The sequence below is a fragment of the Haliotis cracherodii genome, unplaced genomic scaffold (assembly GCF_022045235.1).
Source record: "Haliotis cracherodii isolate W230 unplaced genomic scaffold, xgHalCrac1.p SCAF_10, whole genome shotgun sequence".
Lineage (NCBI taxonomy): Eukaryota > Metazoa > Mollusca > Gastropoda > Lepetellida > Haliotidae > Haliotis > Haliotis cracherodii.
Genome location: NW_027266265.1, coordinates 53476825 through 53504108, shown reverse-complemented (window position 1 = coordinate 53504108; position 27284 = coordinate 53476825). Strand labels below are relative to the sequence as shown.

General features: G+C 37.5%; 2 protein-coding genes across 3 annotated transcripts in view; both read right to left on the bottom strand.

The window, feature by feature from the left end:
- The window catches only part of LOC139454528 (dynein axonemal heavy chain 5-like), a 106210-nt gene extending 91253 nt beyond the window's left edge, over positions 1 to 14957 (bottom strand). For both annotated transcript variants that reach the window (XM_071236301.1, XM_071236300.1), the window contains exon 1: positions 14710 to 14957. In XM_071236301.1, the coding sequence (XP_071092402.1) occupies positions 14710 to 14820 (111 nt within the window). In that variant the 5' untranslated portion in view covers positions 14821 to 14957. The remainder of the gene's footprint in view (positions 1 to 14709) is intronic.
- Positions 14958 to 23646: 8689 nt separating this feature from the next.
- Positions 23647 to 27284, bottom strand: part of LOC139454527 (protein NDRG3-like) — a 41377-nt gene continuing 37739 nt past the window's right edge. The window contains 1 exon segment of the mRNA XM_071236298.1: positions 23647 to 26421. Within this exon segment, the coding sequence (XP_071092399.1) occupies positions 26327 to 26421 (95 nt within the window). The 3' untranslated portion in view covers positions 23647 to 26326.

Sequence of the window (27284 nt, the reverse complement as noted above, 5' to 3'; positions counted from 1 at the left end):
ATAAAATCACAATGTACAATGGAATAAAAATAAAGCTAAGTTGATATCGAAGTTAGTATGTATGATAGATAATTGAGACAAAATGTCACAAGAAAGAGTTACAAAAAGTATAGACTTTGAAAGTACACTTCTAGAGATGAGTTGATACATCTTACAATGGTTATTTTCTATTTCACCCCACAGTGTTATACATATACACTGTTATACAGGGAAACCATGTCCATTACTTAGATACAATGTAACTTTATGTTACTTTTTGCTTCCAAAAAAATCCTTATCGACACATATACGCGACATAAAATACTTGACAGAATCTATGACAGATATAAGCTTTAGAAAATATCTGATGCCGAGTGGTAAACACGCTTTGCAAATCCTGCAATCGACTGAAATCTGCACAGCAGTTTATGAACCGAATGTCGATTTCGTAACACGATTTTGATTGGTCTATGCATAGACTCGTTAGTCCAGCCAAATTAAAAATCCATAATTCCAACCTTGTTTGGCAAGGGTGGAAACTAGACTTTAAGTCAGTTAACTCCTTTGGCTCAAGAAGATGAGATAAGACAGAGAACTTGACAAAACAAGACCCCACGGGACATTGTTAATAGTTCAGAAATACACTGTAGAACATAGTAGAACACTGCTCACAAATCATAAACAGAGAGACCATATCTCCACATATAAACATTGCCCAAAACATGGACTGAATGACTGGCAAGATGAATGCCTGCATTGTCAATGTCACAGATCTGTGTATACACTCTTAAAGGGACATTGAGGGGCCAGGTAGATGTGGTATGTGATTGTCTCCCTGAAAGGGAATTCACACAATGCTATTGATTTGACTATTTAAGTGGTGGACTGGGGGATTACATGTTTTGCCTACACAGTGGGAATGCAGGCAACTGGAAGCAGTTACTGTAAAATGTATAGCCCAAAATGATTCTCTCAACAAAGAAATGGCAGTTAAAGTGTGATCTTTATGTTCAGCAGGGATTATGACCATTGATACCAGGATTCCTGATGAAAGTATAGCGCTTTGATAAAGTCTGTGAGACGATGGTTCTGGCGCCAACGGTGTTAGCAACAAATGTTGTCGTGAAGGCACTGACCAATAATAAGTAGAACCTTATAGAAAGAGCATATTATAACAAGTCATATTCAGATTTTATGACCATGATGATAGCTTTCTTCAAAACCTATAAGAATACAGGTCTGACCGAAACTGTTTAAGACAAACCATGTTTCAGTGACCATGAATTGAAAACTTCTGAACCCTCCTTCCTCCTGAAACTTACACTGTCCCCCAAGACACACTGGATCAAGAGGGGCCCCCAGATCAGGTCTTTCGTGAAGAGTTGTGCATTATTCGTTAATTTATTCTTCAGCATCTCACCGAGAGCTGTTATGCATACGTGGCTCCAGATTCAGTGGACTATTGGATGAACATTGTGCACTAAGGTAGGGTATGGAAATTGTCATTTCATATTCAGCAGATTTTGTCTGTATATTTAGGAAAGATATTACAGAGTATTATCACAGTAAATTGATAGTTTGTTGTATTACAGTTATTAACATACGGATTTGATTTGAAACTCAAATTTGATATATGGTTAAGATACAGCACCCCACATACCAATAATTGTAGGTTTCACATGATAAACATCTACAGATACAATCTGCATTCCTGCCACATTAAGCTGACATTTCATGAAAACTGATTTACTGTTTAGAGTGGCATTGAGCCCACATAACTCATTCTCTCATTCCCGGCACATAAAATAGTCATATAGTACCTAAAATATGCAAGCGCCCTGGCATTTGATAGGCAAACCAAGTAGTTTTTTACATTTCTGCTTCCATAAAACTTGTTTGTTTGTTTAACGTCACACTCAACAATATTCCAGCTATATGACGGTCTGTAAAAAATCAAATCTGGACCAGACAATCCAGTGATTGATAACATGAGCATCGATCCACACAATTGGGATACGATGACATGCATCAACCAAGTCTGAAAGCCTGGTCCCGTTAGTCGCCTTTTACGGCAAGCATGGGTTGCAGAAGACCTATTCTACCCCAGATCTTCACGGGTCCATAAATCTTTACAAAAATTAGACCACACCCACAATCAGAGTACCTTTTTGTTATATGGCAGTGTAATTTATTGTTAAACAATGATTGTAACTGTATAACACTGTTTCTGTTGAGATTCAGTAGAAGTTCATTGCATTGTATTTGGACAATGATTAGTTGTCAAGAATGTAGTGCTATTTTATGTAAGCAGTGGTGAGGAAAGTATTATGTTTAGATACTCGAACTATCCGTAAACTTCTGAAATGGCATGGATGGATGTCAAGCATTATAGAAACATGTTGAATATTCTGTGATGATCTAGTGACACTGGACTGGTCTGGCACTGTGTAGAAAGTGTTGGATTCTGGTTAGACTATATAAGTGGAGCGGTGTGTCCCTGTCTCATGTTTCATCTGACATTACATCAAGACCAGCTTTCATGTGAAGATCACATTTAAGCCTGGTGTTCAGCCTAGGCCTATCTAGGAAACTAGAGGTGAGGTGATTATTATACTTGTCATTTCCACTGCTTTCAGATTTTATACTGCCATTGAATATTGTACTACCACTCTGTTGTGTAATGCCATTGTAAATACTGTGCAGTAATTTGTGTTGATTTGTAAACCTAGTTAATTTTGTAATACAATTGTTGATTGTATACCATTTGTTGGTTGCTTGTTGGTTTCACACTAAATTCTTTTACGTACAGATTTCTTGGTTAACATATTGCTTTAATTTTGGAATTGACACATAACTCCTTATTGGGTAATAACAGAGTGGGCGGGGATTGTGTTGGATAATTATGATGAATCATGTCACTGATTGTTGTCAACTACTTTTCGTGTGTGTCAATGAGCAAATGAGCAGTCTGTGAAGTTATCATTGCTGATTTTATTATTTAATAAAATTGACTTTGACATGTTTTCACGTTTACAGAAGCATAGATGTGTAAATCCGTACTGGTTTTTACGTACAGTAAACTACGTTTATAACGCACTCAAAGGGCCTACTGATTTAGTTTGATATAACCATAGTTTGTTATAAGCATATATACAGCATGTATACAGCATACATACAGCAAATGGCCGGGACTAAAAAATATGTTCATTATATCCATCAGTTCATTATAAGCATGTTTGTTATAAACATAGTTTACGGTGTAATCTTCCCTAACCACAAACAAAAATATTGAAGTTAATTATTAAATATTTTTTTATATTACAACTTTCCAGACATGAACTAAAATTGAAGTCTTAGAGAAAGTAAACATTCTCAGAGCTCCAAATAAGCTTTTGGTATTGTGGGTATTTTTCCCATGCATTTTAAAATCATTGGGCATCAGTAATTCTATCTAGGTATTCAAATTTCTGTTACCCACTAGTTTTTACACATGTGGGTATTTAAGTTAAATATTTAAAAACGCTATTCATCTAGTCCCTGCAAACTGGTGTCCTGTGGGTTCGGGAGCTTTATAGGACCCCAAAATACCCTGATACTTCCACAAGAAAGTGTGATGGGAAATGATCATGATGTAACTATCATCTTGGAGTTTGGCAAGGTTGACGGAATGCCCGTTTATAATTTCAAAAGAAGTTGCTTATTTGCTAATCGAATACGCAGGGTTACTCCACAATATTTTGATGATATGCACAAGTTTTATTTTTGTAGCGTATCTGTATATTCGTTGCGTATTTGATACGCATGGATTTTATTTTACTGCGTATGTCTGCATTTCTGATGCGTATTTTACGCAGATACGCAGTTGTCATTTTGTTTCTTTTGTCAACATTACAATGGAAAAAATACATAAATACTGATTCATTTTGATATTGATTTTAGTAATACCAATATGTATCTTGGTGTCATTGCCATTACAGTTTCATTTGTGAAACCTCCATTGCAAATACAATGACACAAATGCATCGACCATTACACCTAAAAAAAGCATGGTCACAATCTATTTCAACGATTCTTCCTGTGACAAAATAGCAATAGTTAGGGGGAGAGAAGATACTAAGAACACATTTTGTTTTGTCTGATTGGCATTCTAGAAGTTGGTCAGTAAATAAGAACACTTTATGGACAAAGTGACATTTTGATGTAGATTCTTATACCATTGTCAAGCTGGAATGAGTACAACCAAGTGATAAGAGGTATGTGTTTACATAATACATACATTCCCGCTTGTCAACGGTGTAAGAATCTACATCGAAACATCGCTAATGCAATTAACCTGAAGCTGTTATCCATAAAGTTGTACCTTTCATGATTTTCTCACATTTTGTATTTTAAACATTTACATGTAATCTTTAGAAAGAATATCTATTATGTTGATGCAACAAGACACCCTGGTATTTGATTAACACTTAATGGGTATTATACACTACTACTGTAAAATTAGTGAAATTTGTTTCCAAAAGTAATCAGGTAACGAGGATATTTGTAACCTATATAGTCTGAAATATCTAACTACTGAATTCACAAGTGTGTGTCTCCCTCCACCCCCCCTCCTCAACTCTCTGCCCTTTTGTTTCTAATTTCTCTTTGTAAATCTCTGTATTGTAGCCAAACAGCACAAAATAAGACAACTCAATAACGACTTGTCATGTTGGTATAAAGTGGGTAGTTGGGTTCACAAAATTTGTTATTTAACATATTTAAAAACCCTGGTAAAAAACTGCATGTGAACCATATTCCATACATAATTTACTTAAAAACAGAAACCTATAATTTTTTTAAGTCAAGGTTAGAAAATTCTACAAACATGAACACAAAATGACCACAGGAAAACAAAGTTCAGTAATTATTCAGAGGGTGATTCACACATCTTGTGCTACATCATATGAAGTATGTTAGGTATTCAAAGAGTCTTAGACAGACGTGCACTTAATATTCAAAGAGTCATACATCTGCATAGACAGTATGTGTAGTATGATAGATGGGAGGTGTATAACAGCCTATACCAACCAGGAACACAGTCTTGTCCACGAACATAAAGCTGGACTGTTTTGTAAGGTTTTTCTTCTTTCCTCCATCCATACTAGAATTTACCACTATCTCACAGATCCACTGGAAAAAGGTTTCTTCTTTTTGGTCAACTCAACACCATCACAAGTTGGTATTTTCACATCACCCTATAGTCAACTCAGAAGGAAGACTGTCAAATGATCGTTTGAATCCAGGTCAAAAGCAGTCTAATCTCTTAATCCACCTGGGTTTTTTGTCTATTGACACAAAATGAATTGAATTTTTTCATTCAGTATCAAAAGAATCACATATCATTCCATGACAACAGTGAAGGAGTGAGACGTACATGCACTTAGCAATCCCACACAGTGCTGACGTTAATCTACAATTCTGAGGAAATGGAAAAGTTGTTTCCAAACAGTGATAAGGTGGTCTGATGTTAACATGACGAGAAAATGATTAACTACCCCTATATCTACGACTCCAATACCGGTATTGGAAGAAACGTAAAAGGGGAGTGATAAATAGGTCCATTGGCTCCATGGAGAATACCAGAATCATTCTGTTTGGCGTCACCCCAGTAACGTGCACATAAAATGTATTATGGCTCCCGTAAGGTCTCTTATCTCGAGCTTCACATCTGTATAAGTGTAGTAGCCCATCTATATGAAAGCAGGGTCAAAACTACCCCGTATTGTGAAAGCGGTTGTAAATTTCCCGCATGGCAGTTTATGATGATTTAGACCCATAGGGAACAATACAACCTTTACAATCAGATGACACTTGGTTGTAAATTACAGCCCCAAACGGGGAGAGAGGAGACAACTTTGAAGTTTCACCTCAATGACTTCGAGAAACACAATGTAATATCCCTTGGTGCCCACTGGGTGACACAATAAAGAAGTCTGTGCATTGTACATGAGAGTTGACAGCTAACAATAGCCACGTTCCTCCGCTTACACCGAGATGCCTGAAGCACATAAATACACCTGCATTGGAAGGTAAATGTGTTTTATTCCTATCTAAAGAAAACAATATATAAACCTGTTTTCTTCTTCTCTGGGATATATCACATACAGATGCTTGAATGTATTGTATGTGTCATTGTTTATGAAAGAAAATATATTCAGTTCTTGTGATCATGCATTTGGGAATCACGGCACTGGTCATAAATGTTACTCAAAAATAGATTTGTATATCAAAGGATAACATTTAAATAAGTATTGAGTTATTTCAGAATAGATCCTTATCTCTCACAATCACAATGGTATAATCAGAGCAGGAAAATGTGACATTCATTTTTTTTGTAAATCTGTGTTTGAGCAGACATTTAACACAGAGCTTTGATTCCCAAATCTTGATTTCCCAGCAACAGGATGAGTTATCTACCCTTGCTGTCACAACAACCTGTCACATGACACTGTTGCCCAGACAGAAACAGTTGTATTGAATGAATAAAGATGTTGCAATCCAGAAATCAGCATCTCTTCACATTCTCCAAGGAAAAAAATGGTTATAAAACACAATCTTTGGCAAAGAGGCCATTTTTTCTTCCTGTCTGTTGACTTAAGATATTTAAGCAATACAAAAAATCTCAAATACTAATTTGACATGAGAAGGGAGGTAACTTTTTGAATTGTCATCAAAAGTTTCATCGAAATATCATATTACCTTTTTTCCTTTCAACTTCTTTTCAAAATTCATGCTGCCAATCATACCTATAAAATAATCACTTTGTTGCAGTTTTATAACATTCTTATTTATACCAATAACAATACATTGGTTTACAAAAAAGAATGCATAAAATACATAAAAAAAACATAATCCATGACATTTACCAGACTCTCATTACAGGATATTTACATCACGTAGTCTGAGATTGACTGATTTATGTGCAGGCAGTGGAAGGGTTTGTTCTTGTTGGGTTGGTTTGACAAGTCAAACAACTTCAAACATTTCTAATCAAAAGCAATAAAACAAAAATAAGACAGCATGAGGACGGTGTAAATATCTCAATAGCCATTTGTAATCTTTTCCAAATAGTAAAGCATGACTATACAATGTTTAGCAAAACGATTACGTGACATATCAGTTATTCAGTCGGACATTTGTGACTAACTACAAATCACCCAAACCAAAACACCCACTTGTGGAGGCTTTAAATGCTTGCAAATAGTGCTTGTAATGTACCAGTGTATCATGGAATATTGCGTATAATGATCCAGTGTATCATGGAATATTGCTTGTAAAGTACCAGTGTATCATGGAATATTGCTTGTAATGTACCAGTGTATCATGGAAAATTACTTGTAATGTACCAGTGTATCATGGAAAATTACTTGTAATGTACCAGTGTATCATGGAATATTGCTTGTAATGTTCCAGTGTATCATGGAATATTTCTTGTAATGTACCAGTGTATCATGGAATATTTCTTGTAATGTACCAGTGTATCATGGAATATTGCTTGTAATGTACCAGTGTATCATGGAATATTGCTTGTAATGTACCAGTGTATCATGGAATATTTCTTGTAATGTACCAGTGTATCATGGAATATTGCTTGTAATGTTCCAGTGTATCATGGAATATTTCTTGTAATGTACCAGTGTATCATGGAATATTGCTTGTAATGTACAAGTACCGTATTTTCTTGAGTATAGTGCGCACTTTTTTTCCAAAAAAAACAGCTGTGTAGAAGGGGGTGCGCATTATACACGAATTATGAGTTTGGATGTTTTTTCCTCCCATGGAAAGACATTACCGTGAGCACGAAACACCGGAAATACCATGTCAACAAATCCATACTGAAGTACGCAAAATAATTATGTAATTACACTGTCTGTCTATAAAAAGTGTTCTTTGTATTTCTGGACTTATGTTTGTAACTTACTTCATTAATTTTATTCAAAATTTCTTATAATATTGTTTTTATTAATTTCGGCGAAATCGTGTGTGAAGCGATCGGAAGATCGCACAACTCACCGTTATTAACAGCAACCACGGTCAGAATACCGCTATTGACGCCTTGAAACGAACTTTAGTTGACAGAGAATGGATACATATATCATAAATGACATACTTTGACTCGTTCAAAGTCATATTTGTTTTTGTTTGACGATTCTATGTCAACATGAAATTCTCGCGCTCACGTGCGCGTGAGCCTTGACGGTGACGGGTCAGACATGTTCCATGTAAAAATAATACCCGGGAATAGCGATCAGCTGCTTCGCTTAGGGTTATTATTATTTTAAATATGTTTAGTAAAGAAAATAATGGAATATATTATTCCTGATAAATAAAATAGTTTCAGATACAATTGTTGCCGATCTTTGCATTAAAAATCCTATAAAGTTATATCATTGGGTGTGTCTTGACCGAATCACCGGTCGATTCCAAGAAAACGTGTGTACAGCTGATTGCTGTTTCCGGCTTAGTTTACGAGAAAAAACACAAGGTAATCTTAATCCCTAGATATAAAACAATGCCTAGCAGAACAATAAATACTATTTAAACGGTAAATAAACATGTCTGGTGATTTTTTATCTCAAATTTCGAATTTGTACTGACGAAGTTTCTCAGCACCCGTTCGTTTGCCGGACTTCGCTGAAAGGGTACGGTGTAAATTTTTTCTGCGCATAAAATTCAAATTTCTTTTTTTCCAAAATATTGAACGCGCTAGAGGGGGGTGCGCATAATACATGGGTGCGCACTATACTCAAGAAAATACGGTATAATATGAAATATTGACTTTAAAGAACATACTTTTTATTTGTTAGTTTATTAGGACATTATAAGTCTACTTTATGATAGAAATACAATATGAATGATGGAGAGTTCGCTTCACCATTATTTCAGTGACTTTACACATGTACCTGGTGCAGTGAGGTTGACTGTAAAGTCATCATATGATAAACAGTTTCATACATGACACCTCCATCCTCAGGTAGACTATGACATATTTTTAAGAGTGTTCCACGAAATCAAAAAGTTTATTCTCAAACAAAACACAACAGGGTCTATTTTTAGTTGATACCATGTTGGGCAGGCTCTTTTGTTTGATATCCAGCTTCATCCCAGAATGCCAGACAGTAAATGAAAGCCACACATGGTTTTCTGCTTTCCATTTTTTGTCAAACAAAACAGGGACAGACTTGATAAACACCATAATAACTTAATTGGATTTAATGTAACAAAATCACTATAATTGCTGATGGTCATAAGGTATAGTTTGATACAAAATCAATTACTTGTTCCCTTATAATATCAAAAACTGACCATGTAAATAAAACTTTCAATAAAATGATAAAATTAATTAATTAGCAACCATGGAATTTTGTATTAACTTGTAACAGTGTGGCAATAACAACATAACTCATCTACTAAAAAAGTAGTAATTCACACATTATACCAGATTGTACCAAATTAACAACATAAATATACCTAATTTGACGTAATAAGCACCCAGGGCACTCTCAAAATTAGAAATAAGGGGCTCTTATTAGAATATTATTTTGGTGAAAAATAAAGGATAAATTTTGTGGTTTATGCTGACAGCCTGAAATGTTGACATACGACAGATATATTTTTCCAGAATTTGATTGCCCATAATTAAGGGTGCATATAACACATGAGTGCAGATTATAGAAATAAGTCTTGTGTACATTGATCAATCGAAGGAGTGCTAATTGGGATTGTTCACTAGCCAATATATTAGCAAATATCTGCGTGGGTGTTTATTAGAACGGGACGCTTATTACGTCGAATACAGTATAAATTAGTCTAAATGCAAAATAGTTTGACTCTGCTGTGAATATACAAGACTAAATTATCCTATCTTCCTTGAGGTACTGCTTTTATGACTATTTTGTGCCAGTCATTAAGTTGTGCATATTGATCTCCTATTTCAGTCCAGCCATAGCCTATAGGAATGCTGCCACCCGCCCTAAGCCTATCAAGTCTGAGCATGTCGTTGACGGAGCTCGTCAGCTGGCCTCAAGCATGTATGGGACTTTCCCCGACCACCCAACAGGCCTAGGTAAACAACAATAAACAGTCCAGGTAACATGTCTAGATCTGTCACATGACACTTGAGTTACCCCCGACAGGTACACCAAGTGGCTTGTCGTCACCCCCAGGGAACCAACATTCAAGCAGGCACATTCAACACGGAACAGATCATACAAACTAGAAAACAATTTAGGCAAATGGAAATTTTCTGTAATTAGTATTGGAAATAAGATTACAGTTGTACGGAATTTCAATCATAAACTGATTTAAATCAATATTTTCCAAAAAAATTATAAAGTGAAAAACAATTGAAAATTTTAATAACACATTTATGGAAATGGAGAGTACACGTTCACAAGTGTTTACAAAAATAATCAAAATACAATGTTAAAGGTTCTAAAATTCCCATAACTGATTGTAACATGATTTTTAAATATAAAATTTTATGAAAAGTTTATTTTGACATTTAATTCTGAATAGTAAACCTCAAAATTCTCCTAGAGGAGGGAAATGTAATGCTATTTGTTGACTGTGTTAATTCTGTGTGACTCCATGCGTGATCAATCACATTAGGCATATTGTGTTACACTCACAGCTGGCTGTCAGCAGGATTATCTCCCCTGCATAGATCTTATCACCCTTGAGAGCTCTGGTACAATCATGTGCAATGTGCTGTGAAATATGATTAATAAGGTGTGATATTAACATATGTATAACCTGCTAATAAACACTACTAAACTGATTAGTGTCAATACTCTCTGCTTCACGAAGTAATAATCAGACATGTGATTGATATTAATGAAATCTCTGCACATGTGCTATACACACGAATCAATTGTAGCATAATTACTCACACAGCATACATGAATCTGACGAGAAATTATGCATACACTAAAACATATTTCTCGTCTTAAAGTGGGATAACTAATAACATGAAGGTTTTCTTTTGTCCATTTCATCATGCAGATGGTAGATAGTTATAAATAAGATTGATAGTAGGGCTGGGACGGGTAACTCGGGTACTCGGGTCGGGTGGGTACTGAGTAGGATCCGGGTACCCACAGCACTACCCGGACCTGTGGTTAGTCATGTGATATATTGTTTAATGACAAAAAGTATGTAGAACTCTATGTTTAAACTACAAGTCACTAATGTTCGCAGTTCTTCCTGACTACTTCGCCCATTCCATCTGATTTTTATATGTTTGAATAAAAACAAAACTTCAGTCAACTTCAGTGTATGCACCAGGTCGTTTCATACATGTATCTAAACACATTTTACCAGAGCTACGGTCAAACTTTTCCCAATCGGACAGTTTGTACCTACCTCTTGAGACATACAGCAGGTACCCAGGTAGGGTAATAGGGGGGTCGGGGGTAGTAAATTTGGACTCATCCCAGCCGTATTTTCTTTATTACAATTGTTGCAATGTTTGGATGAAGATCCTAATGCTGTTCTGTCTTTTAATGTGATTTGTTCGGTATTACATCAAATTAACTTTATCATCAACTTACAAAACAGTTAGGGAGGGACTCGACAGAATAACTGGCAGTTGTTACAAAATCCATTCTGTCTGCTAACTCTAAGTCTATGATATACGTCCCGTGAAGATGCGGGGTAGAATAGGTCTTCAGCAACCCATGCTTGCCGTAAAAGGCGACTATGTTTGTCGTAAGAGGCGACTAACGGGATCGGGTGGTCAGGCCCGCTGACTTGGTTGATGCACGTCATCGATCCTAATTGCGTGGATCGATGTTCATGATGTAAATCACTGGATTGTCTGTCCAGACTCGATTATTTACAGACTGCCGTCATATAGCTGGAATATTGCTGAGTGCGGCGTTAAACAACAAACCAAACCAAAAATCTATGATATACATCCAGCTATAAGTTAATGATTACCCTAATCACACAGTGACAATTGATGTCTCAGCTTCTCACACTAATAACATTGTGAGTGAGTGAACTGGGTTTAATCATAGTTAATGACATTATACATTATTGCGTTTATATCAGGGGAGGAAAGTCTGAAGTGATGAAGGACTTTGGTGAAACCCACGAGCACGGGCATGGTGCTGACAAACCTAGAATCAAAATCAGGGCAAACCGGGATTCGAACCCATGATCATAGGTTTCTCGTGTCCCCAATTACACTGTGACAAGTGATATCTCTGTTACACCTACAAATTACATTGTCTTGACCAATTAATGTTTCAGTGCCGTACAATAAGCATTCCATAATTGCACTAGACTGGAAAATGATAACTAAGCGTTGTTTTTCTTTTATGCTCTGATAACATGTAGTTTTATTTTCATTTTATTATCACTATCCACAGTTCCAGACAAGCCGAGTGATGATATAACATAATTGACTTCATAATGATGTTTATGGGTCCATATTGTCTTAAACAACATAATGAGGTTCCACTGTAGTCATTTTGATTCATAGTCAAACATTAATGAACATGATGAAAGAACAACTTGCAACATTTATAGGAGATATTTAGATTCTCAGTAATTAAAAACAACATGTGAATAAGATAATTATGACAATGCTAACAGGCCTGTACAGACATCTATACGTTATCCATAGATTTTATGTTCCACCACCTACACAAAGCAATGATCCTCACTAATCACCATGGTCTGCAGAGTTATGTCCCTTTATTCTGCATAGGAATTTTTCATTTAACTTACAGCCACTAGTCAATTGCCTGGGTAAAATATCTTTTGATCCAGTAAGCTCAGCTTATACTGTTCTATACACTAAGCCTAAAATCTACTGAAAATAATTACAAAATATTAGTTCTGGCTTGTATAGACACTCAAAAGTATTTTACACAGACTGAAATGTGATATGTTTTGTGAAAGATTTGAGATTATATGTAAACAAATTTAAAAATGAACTTTGCACAAACATTTAAGAAGTGAATATAGCATTGTACACATCAGCAATAAGTATGTTTTGTATGTACTCAGATCAGTTAATTATTGAATATAACTGTTATAAGCAGGTTCACAAACTGTAACCATGGTAACCTGTCCAAATGTTCAAACCATACACCTCAAAAGGGTCATAAGAAATTAATAAATTGATGTATACTGCCATGTTTAGATCATCAACAGGAATGGTGATTAACTGATTCCTAAATGTCTTAATGAAATAATATCAAATCAAACAAGGCACAGTATATCTAACATCAGCAAGTAACAAAACATTCATTCACATGCATCAATAAACACTTACTAGTCCTTGACTTATGTTGAGTTTAGTAGCAGTTCTTGAAAAGAGTATTCTCATCTTGACGATGACAAATACTTTACATAGAGATCAACTGATGAATTACAAATAATAATGTCTAATGAGTCACAGGGTATCCAGTTTTCTATGAGTCTATGTGAGCTAGCCAACAGGACTAGCTGCCTTCTACCCCCAACTAGTTTGTTAAACTGTTAAGTAACTGTAGTCTAGTGGGCAAGTGTAAACATGTAACACCACTAAATAGGAGGATTATGATCCCCTGCCTGTTGCAATTTGTCGTCTAGGTTAGAAATTGTAATTAATACCTATGAGGATCTGAGACACTGTCTCTGTGAGATCATGGTGATTATGTTGACGGACATAGAGTAACATGGAATAAACAAACATCAATTAGACACTACAGCAGATTGATAAAAGTAGTGATTATTACTGATTTATCATGCTTATCAAAGAGATTTTTTCATCACTAGCAATCCTTAAACAATATCAAGACTGCTTCAATATGTAATATCTGTGAAAGAAATATTTGTTATTGTGGAAAGTTATCCACACTAGAGCACAACAGAGCACCCTGATAAGTCGGATAAACCACACCATTGTCCCAGTTTAAGGTATTAAATAAATATTACATATAAGTATGCCTTGTATAGCAATTGGGGACATATTTTAACCATGCAGTTGGCAAGGAAAATCAATACCCAACACAGAATCTTTTATTATAGAATATATTGTTACATCTTCACAAAGTATTCATGGCCTTTTCTGAATTTTATTTTACATGACCATGCTGTGACATGGGCTGGGCCTATTGTGTTTTTGCGATATTCACATTTTGGACATCAGGCATGATTTGTAGGGTTTCTTATTACATAATGTGATTTGATATCTAGATCTCTTTGTATTTGGAAAACAGTGCATGTCTATCCTCTAATGATAACCAGTGGAAACTATATTAGTTCCTTTCATTTCCTTGTGAATGAATGTGTCAACAACATCATATTTAATTAATAACAAATATTTGTAAAATAAATATCAAATATCATATCATCCATCCACCATGATGTAGGCCTATATAGATCTCTGTACGGGTTAAAATAGCTTTTTCCGTAACATGAAGACATGTTTTAAGATGAGAGAGGCTGTTAGGCCTATATGGGTATTTTGATACCAACATCGAATTCGTATTTTATAAAATTTCACAGAGTCGTGCATTGTCAGTGCATTGACATACTTGAACTTGTGCACTGTCAGTGTGTGCCAGTGGGTTGACAGCGATCAGGGTGTCCTAACCAGATCGATTTTATCACTGTAAACATGCGTTTTTTTATGTATAATGTGATAAACTCAAAATGATTTTCTAATTAAATTTATCATATTTCTGTTGACAATACCTGCTTTTCTTTTATGTTTTCACCGGGTCCTAGGGCAGCGAGTCGAGTTTTCTTGGCCTCGGCGCTCGTGGCCCGGTTTTTCGAGCCTCGGCCAAGATTTCCGTCCGACATTGCGGATGTATAAACCTCCAAACCAAATCAGCTGCCTTTTCAGTTGGACAGATTCCGTGGGTTGGTTTCTTTCAAAACTTTCTGTGTGCAAACGAGCATCTGATGTTCAACACAAACTAGCCGCCATCTTGAATGTTTACCAGTTTCCACGCTACGGCACGAAAGGTCAGGGGTCGTTTGCATATGTGCGGCCTCATTACCGTACAGCTGATAGCAGGTGCCCGTTAGCTGCAGGTGCGAGCGAAAATGTATATTTTTTCCTGTTCAGTATTGAGAAACCGGGTTATTTCAGTGACACTAACTCTCACGACTGAAATATTTTTTATCATATCAAACAATCTTAAATTAATATTCTATGGATATTTATGTAAGTTTAATCCAGATTCTCCCTAAACGACCTTGACCTTTGAAGTATTTTACTGTTATATATATATACAAGGAAGATAGTCGTAAAAGCCAAATCTACATAATATTTCTTTCTTTGACGTGTATACTTTGACACCCAATTTATTTTCTTGTTTTACGGATAGTTCTACCCTAATATTTACAAAAGTAAACAAAATACAAATGACGCGTTTTCTTACAAATACATCGTTTCTCACACGTTTTTGTTTGTTTTTATCAATTTGTATTGTTTTAAGAGGCGACTAAATGGATCGGGTGTCCACACTCGATGAAGGGGCGGGATGGGGTAGCCTAGTGGTTAAAGCGTTCGCTCGTCACGCCGAAGACCCGGGTTCGATTCCCCTCATGGCTACAATGTGTGAAGCCCATTTCTGGTGTCCCCCGCCGTGATATTGATGTAATATAGCTAAAAGCGGCGTAAAACCAAACTCACTCACTCGGTGAATTGGCTGACCGCGTGTCACCACACCCGACGGCGTGTAGAACATGCGTGGAACGTACGTTGCTCATAATATCAGCTACTGGTTTGTCTGGTATAGACTCGATTATTTAAACGTCGCCGTCATATATCTGGATTATTACTGAGAGCGGCCTTCAACAACAAACATGCAAATCTGTTTAATCCTAGACTTGTTATGGGCATATCATCCCATGGGTGATGGAGCATAGTCGGATTACCTGCAACCAAATCTAGTACAGTAAACAACGTTTATAACGAACACACTTACAACGAACTGACTGATATAACGAACTTATTTTTTAGTCCCGACCATTTGATGTATATATGCTGTCTATATGCTTATAACGAACTACGGTTATTACGAACTAAAATCAGTGGTCCCTTTGAGTTCGTTATAACCGTAGTTTACTGTATATTGTAGACACAATCTCCTTCCCAACCGAGAGAGGATTTTTAAATTTTGGACCCCTCCCTTTTATGAATGCTTGGGTATTATGATGATTTTACTCTCACTAATTGCCTCGTTTAAGTTTGGATCCCCCCTGTTGAATATCAAATGCTTTTTTTTGTTGAAAACATTTTAATGTGTGGATGGGTGAAACTATTACAGCTGACCTGCTGAAAAATTATTTGAAATATCAACACTCAAAGACAGGATAGTTTCCTTACCAATGGTAAATGAACAATGTAGCCTGAAAATCGGTGATAATAGAACGGATGAACTTTAAAATTAGTTGCTACAGTATCATTTTGGAAACGTTAAATGTAAAGATGTTATAATACTATTGCACGAATGTATGCAAACCTCTGCATCATAAGTTTTATCCAAAAAAAAATGCAAGGTAAGTGAGTGAATATTGCTTAACGCCATATAGTGACTTGTAGACAGAAGTTTAAGGTTAATCGTATACGGACATCGGTGGGTATACGGTGGAAGAAGACGCTCCCGCCACGTAGAATCATTCCCCGACGCCGTGGATGTTTGCTCATGCTGTGGGCCTGGTTTGATTTCCAAGCAAGATAACACTATTTTACTCATTAAACAGTGCCTATCAAGTTGAAAATATCTTTATAGCGGTGACGAAATTACTTTCATATAATGTTTATGCAAGTTTTACAATGTACTGTTGGCTTGCGATTTCAGAGGCATATGAATAAATTATGTGTTGTATTTTGTGATTGAAATAAATAAGATGTATGTCTAAATGCGCCTTCGTGTTAAATGCATCCCATGGTTTGGAGCTAGAAGACGCAAAACGGCTCGGTCCGTTGTTTGTTTGTTGTTTAACGCCCCACTCAGCAATATGACGGCGGTCTGTCAATAATCGAGTCTTGACCAGATAATCCGGTGATTGACATCATATTAAGGCATCGATCTACGCAACTGGGATACGATTACACGCATCAACCAAGTCAGCGAGCCAGACTACCCGATCCCGTTAGTCGCCTCTTACGACAAGCATTGTCACCTCTTATAACAAACACACATGGGTTGCTGAAGACCTGACCTCAAGATCCCTACGGGTTCCCAGTCTGTAGTGGTGGGCAGATGAATGAGTGAGGGGGTTGTGTTAAACGTCATTTTGAACAGTATTTCAAGGGGGTGGGGGGGGGTTGGGGCAGGTCGCAAACTTTTCCCAATCAGGGCAAACCACCGAGGATCAGTTTGCATTGTGCAGGATATTATTCAGGGTTGATCTTGTATCCGACCTTCAGCGGATCCTGGAACGGCTATGGGGCACAACTAAGCAATGCGAATTTCGGTGCTTTAGGCCGCTGTGCCACCCATGATCTCCATTGCAAATTAACAACAAGAAGTACGGTATGGTGTTTGAACCGACGAAAGCAAGGTTATGTCATTATCGTGCTCCCTTCACCCAGCAACGCAAGACTGTATGTACATATTATGTATGTGTACAACAACTAAACACATAAATCACACCACTCAATACATTTGTAGATATTGAACATATATTGGATTATTGTTAACGTATATTTGAGTAGGAATCGGTGTCAAACATTTGTCGTAACACATCCATTCAACGATCGATCTTGAATAGAAGCATATTGTGCAAGTACCTTTAACTGCCCGAGTCATTATTCAGTACGACAAATGACACCTTTAAGGGCTCCACATACAATCGCTAATGTCATGCTTTCGTATTATATTCGCGCTGTACGAGATTAAATACTGAGTATTCAAATGGATATTAGTGATTGTACGAAACCGAACGGTTCAAGAGAAGAACATGTCTGGATTGAAGGTTAGCCGCGTTCGGGCCTAATTTTAAAGCAGTTTTACAAAGGAAAATGAAGATGTTCAAATGTGATTGCAGAAAAATGGAAAACCCAATAATATTCTGATGCACATACAAACCTGTAAGAAATATAATGCCACCCTTTCTTTCCTTTGAAATAAACTGTACATCCTTTGTTCAAAGTGGTTTTGTTTCTAACAATAAAACAATATTAAGATCAAGTCCTGGAGACAATTTCTTTCAAGATAATACAGTTTAATTCAAGTATGAAAGTTTGGCTGGCTATTCTACATTCCTCATTGTGTCTATAACATTTACACGAGGCTTCGGATACTTTTCTCAACAAGAGGCTGGCCAAAGTGAAAACAGTATTAACATTCGTGGTATCAAACATCCAAGTATATTACACCAAAGAAGTTGGAGATGAGTTTGGTTTAACGTCACTTTGAACAGAATTCTAGTAAGTTAATGGCGTGTCAGTTTCATGTGGGAGGAAAGCCCGAAGTGATGCAGGTTTCAGACCTAAACCACTATGGTGAAACCCACGAGCACAGGTATGGTGCTGTCAAACCTAGAAACATTACCAGGGCGCAGCGGTTTCGAACCCATGATCGTCGGTCCTAAGGAACGCAACTCTGTACAGAATCTTAGAAGACACTCGTATACTACTCAAAAGAAGTTAAAGAACAATAGATATTTTTATGTGACTATATACTGTGTTTAATCTGACATAACATGACAGATTAAATATAGTCATATGCAAATATGAAAAAAATCGGGTGTTCTTAACTTTTTTTGGAGTAGTTTACAATGACACACTGAATGTGGCACATGAAAACAGAGCCAGGAACTTCTACACTGAGACAGTGAGTGAGTGAGTGAATGGGGAATGACATGGGCAGCCATATCTCGTCAACTGTACAGCAGCCTCAAGCCTTCACATGACAAACCCAGTGGTCGATAGTGTGCGCAACAATTCATGCATGATCGGTTAAGTCACTTGGTGCGCCTAAATAACCTGTTTAGTGGGTAGTTATGTCTGGAGTTAGTGGGGTTGTTTTACGCAGGTGACCGCAATCTAACTCTGTATCTCTACCAGGAATGGGGAAACCAGTCACGATTCAACACACGCCCACTAAAAGAAGGAACTTCTTGTAAGCATCATCTCTAAGACTTGCTTATCCCAACCCGCAACACAGGACGTATTCGACAGCTGAGGACAAAAGAAGCAGGTGTCATGTCTTGACTACTGCGGATTGTGGGTTCGAATCCCGGTTCGCCCCAATTATGTTTCTAGGTTTGTCAGCACCATACCCGTGCTCGTGGGTTTCACCGAAGTGGTAAACGTCTGAAACCTGCATCACTTCGGGCTTTCCTCCCACATTAAGCTGACACGCCGCGATATGACTGGAATACTGTTAAAAGCGGCGTTAAACCCAACTCACTCGCTCACTTGACTGCTGCGACAGTGGGATGGCTAACATCACGAATGAACAACTCTTAGAGGCCCCAACGTATTGAGATTGAGCCAGGATTGAGTTAAATATTCTAGCACTAGCATACACAAGTCACAATAAAACAAACCGAATCTATTTGTAAGAGTCTTTGTCACAATACAAGCCACACAGATGTCCCCCTCTGAAAATGAACAGCTGCTAAAAGTTCCAGAAATGCGCTTGAAGACAACTGGTCAAAGATCGTTTTAATACTGTCGTTATGGAACAAATTGCCATCAATCTTAATCCAATCTCATTAAAATCATACCCGGGTTCGATTCCCGACATGGGTACAATGTGTGAAGCCCATTTCTGGTGTCCCCCGCCGTGATATTGCTGGAATATTGCTAAAAGCGGCGTAAAACCATACTCACTCACTCATTAAAATCAGATCTAAGTTCCCGCCAATCTCATTAAAATCAGATCTTAGTTCTCGCTACCGCTAAACAAAGATCTGAAGACATCCCATTACGGGTCACGTCAGAACAACCTTTCAACCGATCAATCAGAGCGTCGCTTACCAGATTATGAAAGAGACAGTCGGAATGTGATTTCTAATCATGCAACCTCGAAAACTTTAACATGGGGTATTCCGAACGATAGTTACGGCTTTAACGACCGAATCCTTACAATCTAGACAATCTATTAGCCATTCCAGACTTTTTTTTGTTCAGGTTTCAAATTTGTCATCGAGAATTTGTCAAAATATGTTTCGAAGCGTAATCGCCAATTTGAAATTGGTGGCGTAAAGCACGAGAAAGCTGCCTTCTGATTGGTCATTCCATTGGTTGGTCAAAGTTCGCGCAAGGTCGGTCTGACGTGACCTATAATGGGATGTCCTCAGACATTTGTTTAGCGGTAGCGAGAACTAAGGTCTGATTTTAATGAGATTGCGTTCTCACTGCCGCTAAACAAAGATCTGAGGACATCCCATTACGGGTCATGTCAGAAGGAACTTTCGCGAACTTTAACCGACCACTGAAACGACTAACAAGAAGTCCACATCGGCCAATAAGAAGGCAGCTTTTTTCGACCTTTACGGCACTCGTTTCAACCTGGCGACTTCCATTTCAGACTACGCTGGAAAAATATGTTGACACAGTTCTCGATTATAATTTTGAAAACTGAACAAACGAACACTCCAGCATGTCTAATATATGGTTGCGATTGTATGGTAGTGCTTCCCACGCACTGTGCAACGCCTCCTCCGTTCAAATGTTTATCACACGGAAAGGAGAGATAGACGATAATTTTGACGGAATCAGTCGTACGTTCGGAATACCCCGTGTTGACGTTATCGAGTTGCATGATTAGAAAATACTTTCCGACTGTCACTTTCATGATCTGGTAAGCGACGCTTTGCTTGGTCGGATGAAAGGTCGTACTGACGTGACCCATAATGGGATGTCAGATCTTTGTTTAGCGATAGCGAGAACTAAGATCTGATTTTAATGAGATTGATCTTAATCTGTCTCCTTGTCCAGGAACAATTCTAATCTGGAATCCCCACGTGGTCAGTGAAGTCCTGGTTGAATCTAGATTAATTTGGGAACATATAAAGGACCGGCCATCACTGCACATCAAGTTCGTCAATCTATTGATTGTCTTGTTTGTTTACAGGCTACCATTATAATGGCAGGTACTGTGCAGTGTCAGGCAATAAATACTTGTTTATGCAAATTGTGTGGATGGCGGGTGCTACCGGAAGGCAGGACATTCTTACTCTTTATGCGAACATCTATTGTCATCACTGAATTTCAGTGGTCCATTCATATACCTTTCACAGCTCGTTTGCCCTTTGCAACAAATGAAATCTGCTTCAGTGGATAATCAAGACTGGTTACTATCTTGCATTGACCTTTAATGTTTAGGTTGTCTGCGCCATTGATGTCTGGATGCAATGTGTAAATGATTTGAACATGGGATAGCAGGTACGAGCAGATGAGCTGCACGAGTTCGACTGCGATGTCTACCTGGAAACCTACCTATAGCCCCGTGTAGGTGTTTGGTGATGTGATTGGCTGTTTGTCGTCTATTCCAGAGTCGGGGTCCTTCTGGGACGATCCTAGACGGCTGTTGTGGGTCCTGGGTGACCTGATCCGGGTTGATCGTCAAAGTTTTGTTTGGCAGAATCTGTTCCGCTATCTGCTAACCACGGGCTGTGATACACTTTGTGTATTGGTTAGAATACGCTGACTTGTACCAATAATGAAGTATTCTCATAACCCTAATACAGTTCAAAGGCGTTTGAGTCGTTTTCACATCAATTGGACAGCGAAATGATGGTAGGGTTGTACAGTATGTTGTTTCGAACCACGAAGGTGGTTTGTATTCACAATCACTAAATTATTAACTTTTGATAAAAGTGTTAAAATTACGAAATTCACCCCAAGTCGTGCCAAGGACTGTCCAACGACGCACGTGCAGTGGAGGGCTGTACTCGGTGTTTCGCTGTCACAAAGTGACCTTAGAAAATCCCCTCCTTTCCTGTAACAGTGTGTAACAAAAAAGCCTGGCCTGAGCAAATCAGTTGACAGCATGACTAAGGACATCTTCCAAAGACAAGGGAGTTAACTGCCTATAAAGTCCAGTTTCCACCCTTGCCGAACTAGGCTGCAATTACTGACTTGTATCTTAGCTGGACTAACAAGTTTATCCAATTAAAATCGCGAACCAAAATCAACATCCGGTTCGTAAACTACTGTGCAGATTTCGGTCGATTTGCAAAACATGTGTATCGTCAATTTAGAGTCAACAAATATTTTCTAAATCTGTTCATGTTTTTAATCAAGATGCTCACGTGATTTGATGCACTTCATGAAGCAGGACCTGTGCTATTACAATATAGATCTTGATTATCACTGGGCAATTTTGTTTGTTACAAATGAAAGTGATATCAGAGGTGGAATCTGATTGGTCAATGGGAGGGACATAAAAGGGGCATTATTCATAATAGCAACTTGTGGTGCTATGATCGAACCCAGAATTCTGGCCTTTTTTTGCAAGGGTGGAAACTGGACTTTTACAGTCAGTTAACTCCCTTGCATCAGGAAGATGGAGCAAGGATACATGTTGAGAGGTTATGACCAAATATTATCATCTAGGTCACACATTGTGACCAACCATTCCCCTAGTTGACGCTTACAACAAGCTATCACACAGGCACCTGTTTACAGGTTAAACATGTGGCATGGGATGAAATGAAAGAATGACCAACCAATCCCCACAGTTCACCCTTACGACAAGCATATCACACAGGCACCTGTCTACAGGTAAACATGTGGCATGGGATGAAATGAAAGAATGACCAACCAATCCCCACAGTTCACCCTTACGACAAGCATATCACACAGGAACCTGTTTACAGGTTAAACATGTGGCATGGGATGAAATGAAAGAATGACCAACCAATCCCCACAGTTCACCCTTACGACAAGCATATCACACAGGCACCTGTCTACAGGTAAACATGTGGCATGGGATGAAATGAAAGAATGACCAACCAATCCCCACAGTTCACCCTTACGACAAGCATATCACACAGGAACCTGTTTACAGGTTAAACATGTGGCATGGGATGAAATGAAAGAATGACCAACCAATCCCCACAGTTCACCCTTACGACAAGCATATCACACAGGCACCTGTCTACAGGTAAACATGTGGCATGGGATGAAATGAAAGAATGACCAACCAATCCCCACAGTTCACCCTTACGACAAGCATATCACACAGGAACCTGTTTACAGGTTAAACATGTGGCATGGGATGAAATGAAAGAAAAGTGAGCATATGTTAGGACATTGTTTATTGTCTACAGACGCGTGCAGTAGATACAGTACAACCTCACAAATATATTCCTACACACAATGCTGCAGTCATAGAACTTTCCAATAGTATCTCTCCCTACCTTATCTACACAGCAATGAACTGAACAAATTCTGTAAAACCTTCTAATACTAAAATGTATCGAAAGGAATGATCAAAACACAGTTTGATATGTAAGTTAAAATATAAAGTCACTAAAATATGTGTTACTCATGTTTCATGGAAGCAAAAATCTTGACAACATATTTGCTAAGCCCTAAAAGAACAAAACTGACCCTTTCGTGAAGTGTAGGCTTAAAGTTAACAGAAAGGTGCCTTGGTAGTAAACGTGCATACATAAATTGCATTGATTTTGGCACTTGGTGTCAAATTTTGTGTGTGTGTGCGTGCGCGCGTCTGTGTGTCTGTGTGAATCTTTCACTAAAAGTCTGAAAGAAAAAAAAGGAATATAAAGATAAGAGTCTTGAAAGAACAATCTTGTATTATAAGGGTTGTGGAGAGAAATAAAGTACAAACGTGTAACATACTGTAACAAAACATAAGGCCAGATCAGTTTTTCTTCATGTCTTCAGAAGTACCCTAAATTTCATAAAAATTAAAAAGAATAAAAAAAAAATTATATCAAGAAAAATATCCCTTAAATTACCTGACATAAGAAATGTCTTTTTATTGTCCACATTCCTGTCATATCAGAAACTAAACTGGTCTTGCCTTACTTATATCAAGAACATTACTTATCTCATCAATGTCCACCTCAATGTGTTCACACATAGCAGACATACAAATAGTTGGAATGCATTCATCACTCATCAGCACTGGGTTACAAAAGTCCTTCACAATACACAATGCCTTCGGCACAAATAAACAATATTCTAGATCCTCCTACTCAAGGGAGTAATCATCAGGTAATATATTAGGCTTATATCTGTTATAGTAAGAAGGTTATGGGTTAAAAATCAATCTGGTGGGGTTCCAATCATGGACGTATTCTCGACACTATTATGGGGACAAGACCTTGCATCTGGAGGACAGACTCCTTCAAATATCATAGTTAATATTTATTTAGATAATTTATTATTCTGATGCTTCATAACTTCCACCTAAAAAAACCAAAAGATTGTCACAAAAATATGAGCAAGGTCCTGCAGTCAAAATGACATCTACACCTGGAAATTAGTTAAGCACAGCATGCTCAGTATTTCCTTACGAAATAGCCATTTCTTAAATTTGTATCTTGTCAGCTTAATTTGGGAGGAGAGTCCAAAGTAATGCAGGTCTATGACATTTACCACTTCGGTGAAACCCATGAGCATGATACAGAGTTGACAAACCTAGAAACATATTCTGGGATTGAACACGATCCTTGATTTCTGGCGCCTAAGGGAAGCAACTCTGCACAACAAATTCCAGCACGTTAGACAACTGGGCCACTCGTGCCCCCAAATTCTCAAAGGATACATTTATAATTCCCAAAGTATACATTTATGTTCATTACATATGAAAACATGAGGGGTGGCGCTTATATTAGTTTTCAGGTGTATATTATTCTGTAGGACTGTGACTTTAATAAGCGTAGAAGAAACAATGAATACAAAAGAACATGTAGGCTCAAAAACAGTGGTCAAGACACTGCAAGATGAGATGTTCACATATCCATTGACATATACTGGAGCAGGAAAATCTGTTGTTTCAACTAGATGACATGAATTTAAAATCAAGATAAATGAAACTAATTGGTTCATTGCATGATATTACAGCATAATCATGATAATGTTTTCACTCAACATAATAGACATAATCTGTACACAGTTAAATCTTCCATTCACGATGCAAATAAAATGGAAAATGTGATAATCGCAAATGTGAGAAACAAAATATTTACAAAAGGGCATAAAATTCATACAGGTGTAAAACAACTGCTGTATAAGACATCTAATGAGACATCAGACAATGCCAATCAATTTGATTATGTTAAAACTCTTTCAAAAAACCACTGTAAGGTCGGTCATCCAAAAGTCATCTTACATGCATGTACAGCATAAACTTGACAACATCACAAGCAAACATTTAGCAGCAAGTCCTGATTAAGTGTTATTTTGACATAATTGCTCCATCAGCTAAACCATGGAATATCTCACAGCCATTGCAGAATTATATCAATCAACAATATTAAAACATTGTTAAAATATTGACACTAAAATATTCTATTATGGTTACGCAAGGAACTGACATCAAGGAACTGACATCAAGAATGTCATCAATAATGTCATGAAAAATGTCAACAATTGCAGGTAAAATATTTCATATAATCTGGCAAATCTGACCTTAATTGTGGCATCAATATATTAAATGTGACAATTTGTTTTGTATCTGTTTTATCAACAGGTTCCAAATCCATGTATTCAGCTTATTTGATGTAACTTTCACAAACTTTGATAACATCTTTCTCAAGAAATTCCCATTTTTCCACCTTTCTACAAAGGGAGAATTCTGTTCCTTGACAGTCTCGTTCAGATAAAGTGTCCAACAACTAAAACTTCACCAAGCAAACACAAAAAAATACAGATAAAAGTTAAAATGAACTCCAATATTCCATATTCATCTTGGTTAATGCCAAGCAACAAGTTCCTATGCAAGACACTGTACACAAATAATGTTTGTTTCCCGGAAGGACCGACACATGTTATTGCCAAGGTGACACAACATACAATGAAAGTTTATCATGTTTCTCTCAGCTCATTATTCAAACTGATCAAACCAAATCACGACGGAATTCGTCAGCACATACCACAGGAGTCGAAACAAAGGTCATGTGATGGGTCATTGTAGCTGCTCGGGTATATCACACAATCCCTTCCCCCTCCTTACATATCACAACTCAAGGTTACCCCTGTCAGCACAAATGAGTGCACGGCCTTTCTCAAACCGAGAAATCAAAATAGTGTACAGGACAAAGATGGCGGTCAGTGATAGCCAGCTGCTACAGCCTTCTAGCTAGGTTGCTCTATCTGAGCTAACGTACTGGGAGGAGCAATGGTGGGGTCTAGGATGGACACACACTAACAGACAGCAGCTGTCTTATTCCCCAGGCTGTTCGACGAGCTGAGCTGACTGATTCTTCCTGCAGTGCTTCGGGACTGCGGCAAGGAGGGAACTGGAAGAAAACAGTGAGTGAGTTTGAACAGAAAGGAAACACATTTGCATTAGTTACATATACTTGCTTCAAGGATGAAGTCTTTATCAGTGAGGAGGAAGTGAGTTTTGTTAATGCCACTGTTAGAAATATTCCACCCAATTTGCAGCATAGAACATCCAAATTGGGTCTTATAGACTGAACAAAAAAAGGTGGGGGATATTTTTTGTAGTGAAGACAGGGCACATTTTATAAAACATATTTCACAAAATACTAGTGATAGGCCTTTTGACAACTGGGCCTACCGTGCAACACATTGCCCCATGTACCCTCAAAGGTTAGTCTCAAGCACTAGGATCAATGCAGCCATCATTCTTATTAGTTCACAGAGAGCAAGAGAAAGGCATTAATAGGTGACAAATAACAAGACAGGGAAAGGCATGACAGTACACACTTAACATTAACAGCTATTAGTCTGATGTTATTGCTGCAGGGCATGTTATAGTTACATATTTCAAATCACGCGCCTCTTGTTCCTAACATGGCAACACAACTCTTTCAGGTGGAGAAGAAAAGTGCAAATAAAAAATATATAAAATATTTGTGTGCATGACTATATGGATATTTGTTAATTGGAAAATATGCAGTTCAAATTATTAATTTAATTTAGAATTAATTTAATTTGTTATGTAAAGAATTTCTGCCAGGAAAAAATCATGCAAAAAAGATTGACTTCCTTATATAAGAATTCAGTGCTTCCATGGATGATAATGCAGAGATACATATTTTCCTTTTTAAGAAAAGGGGAAGAAGAATTCAGTTAGTTTTGTTATTTTCTGATATTTCACTGTAAACAAAACATAAGCTTTTAAGCTGTATAAGCT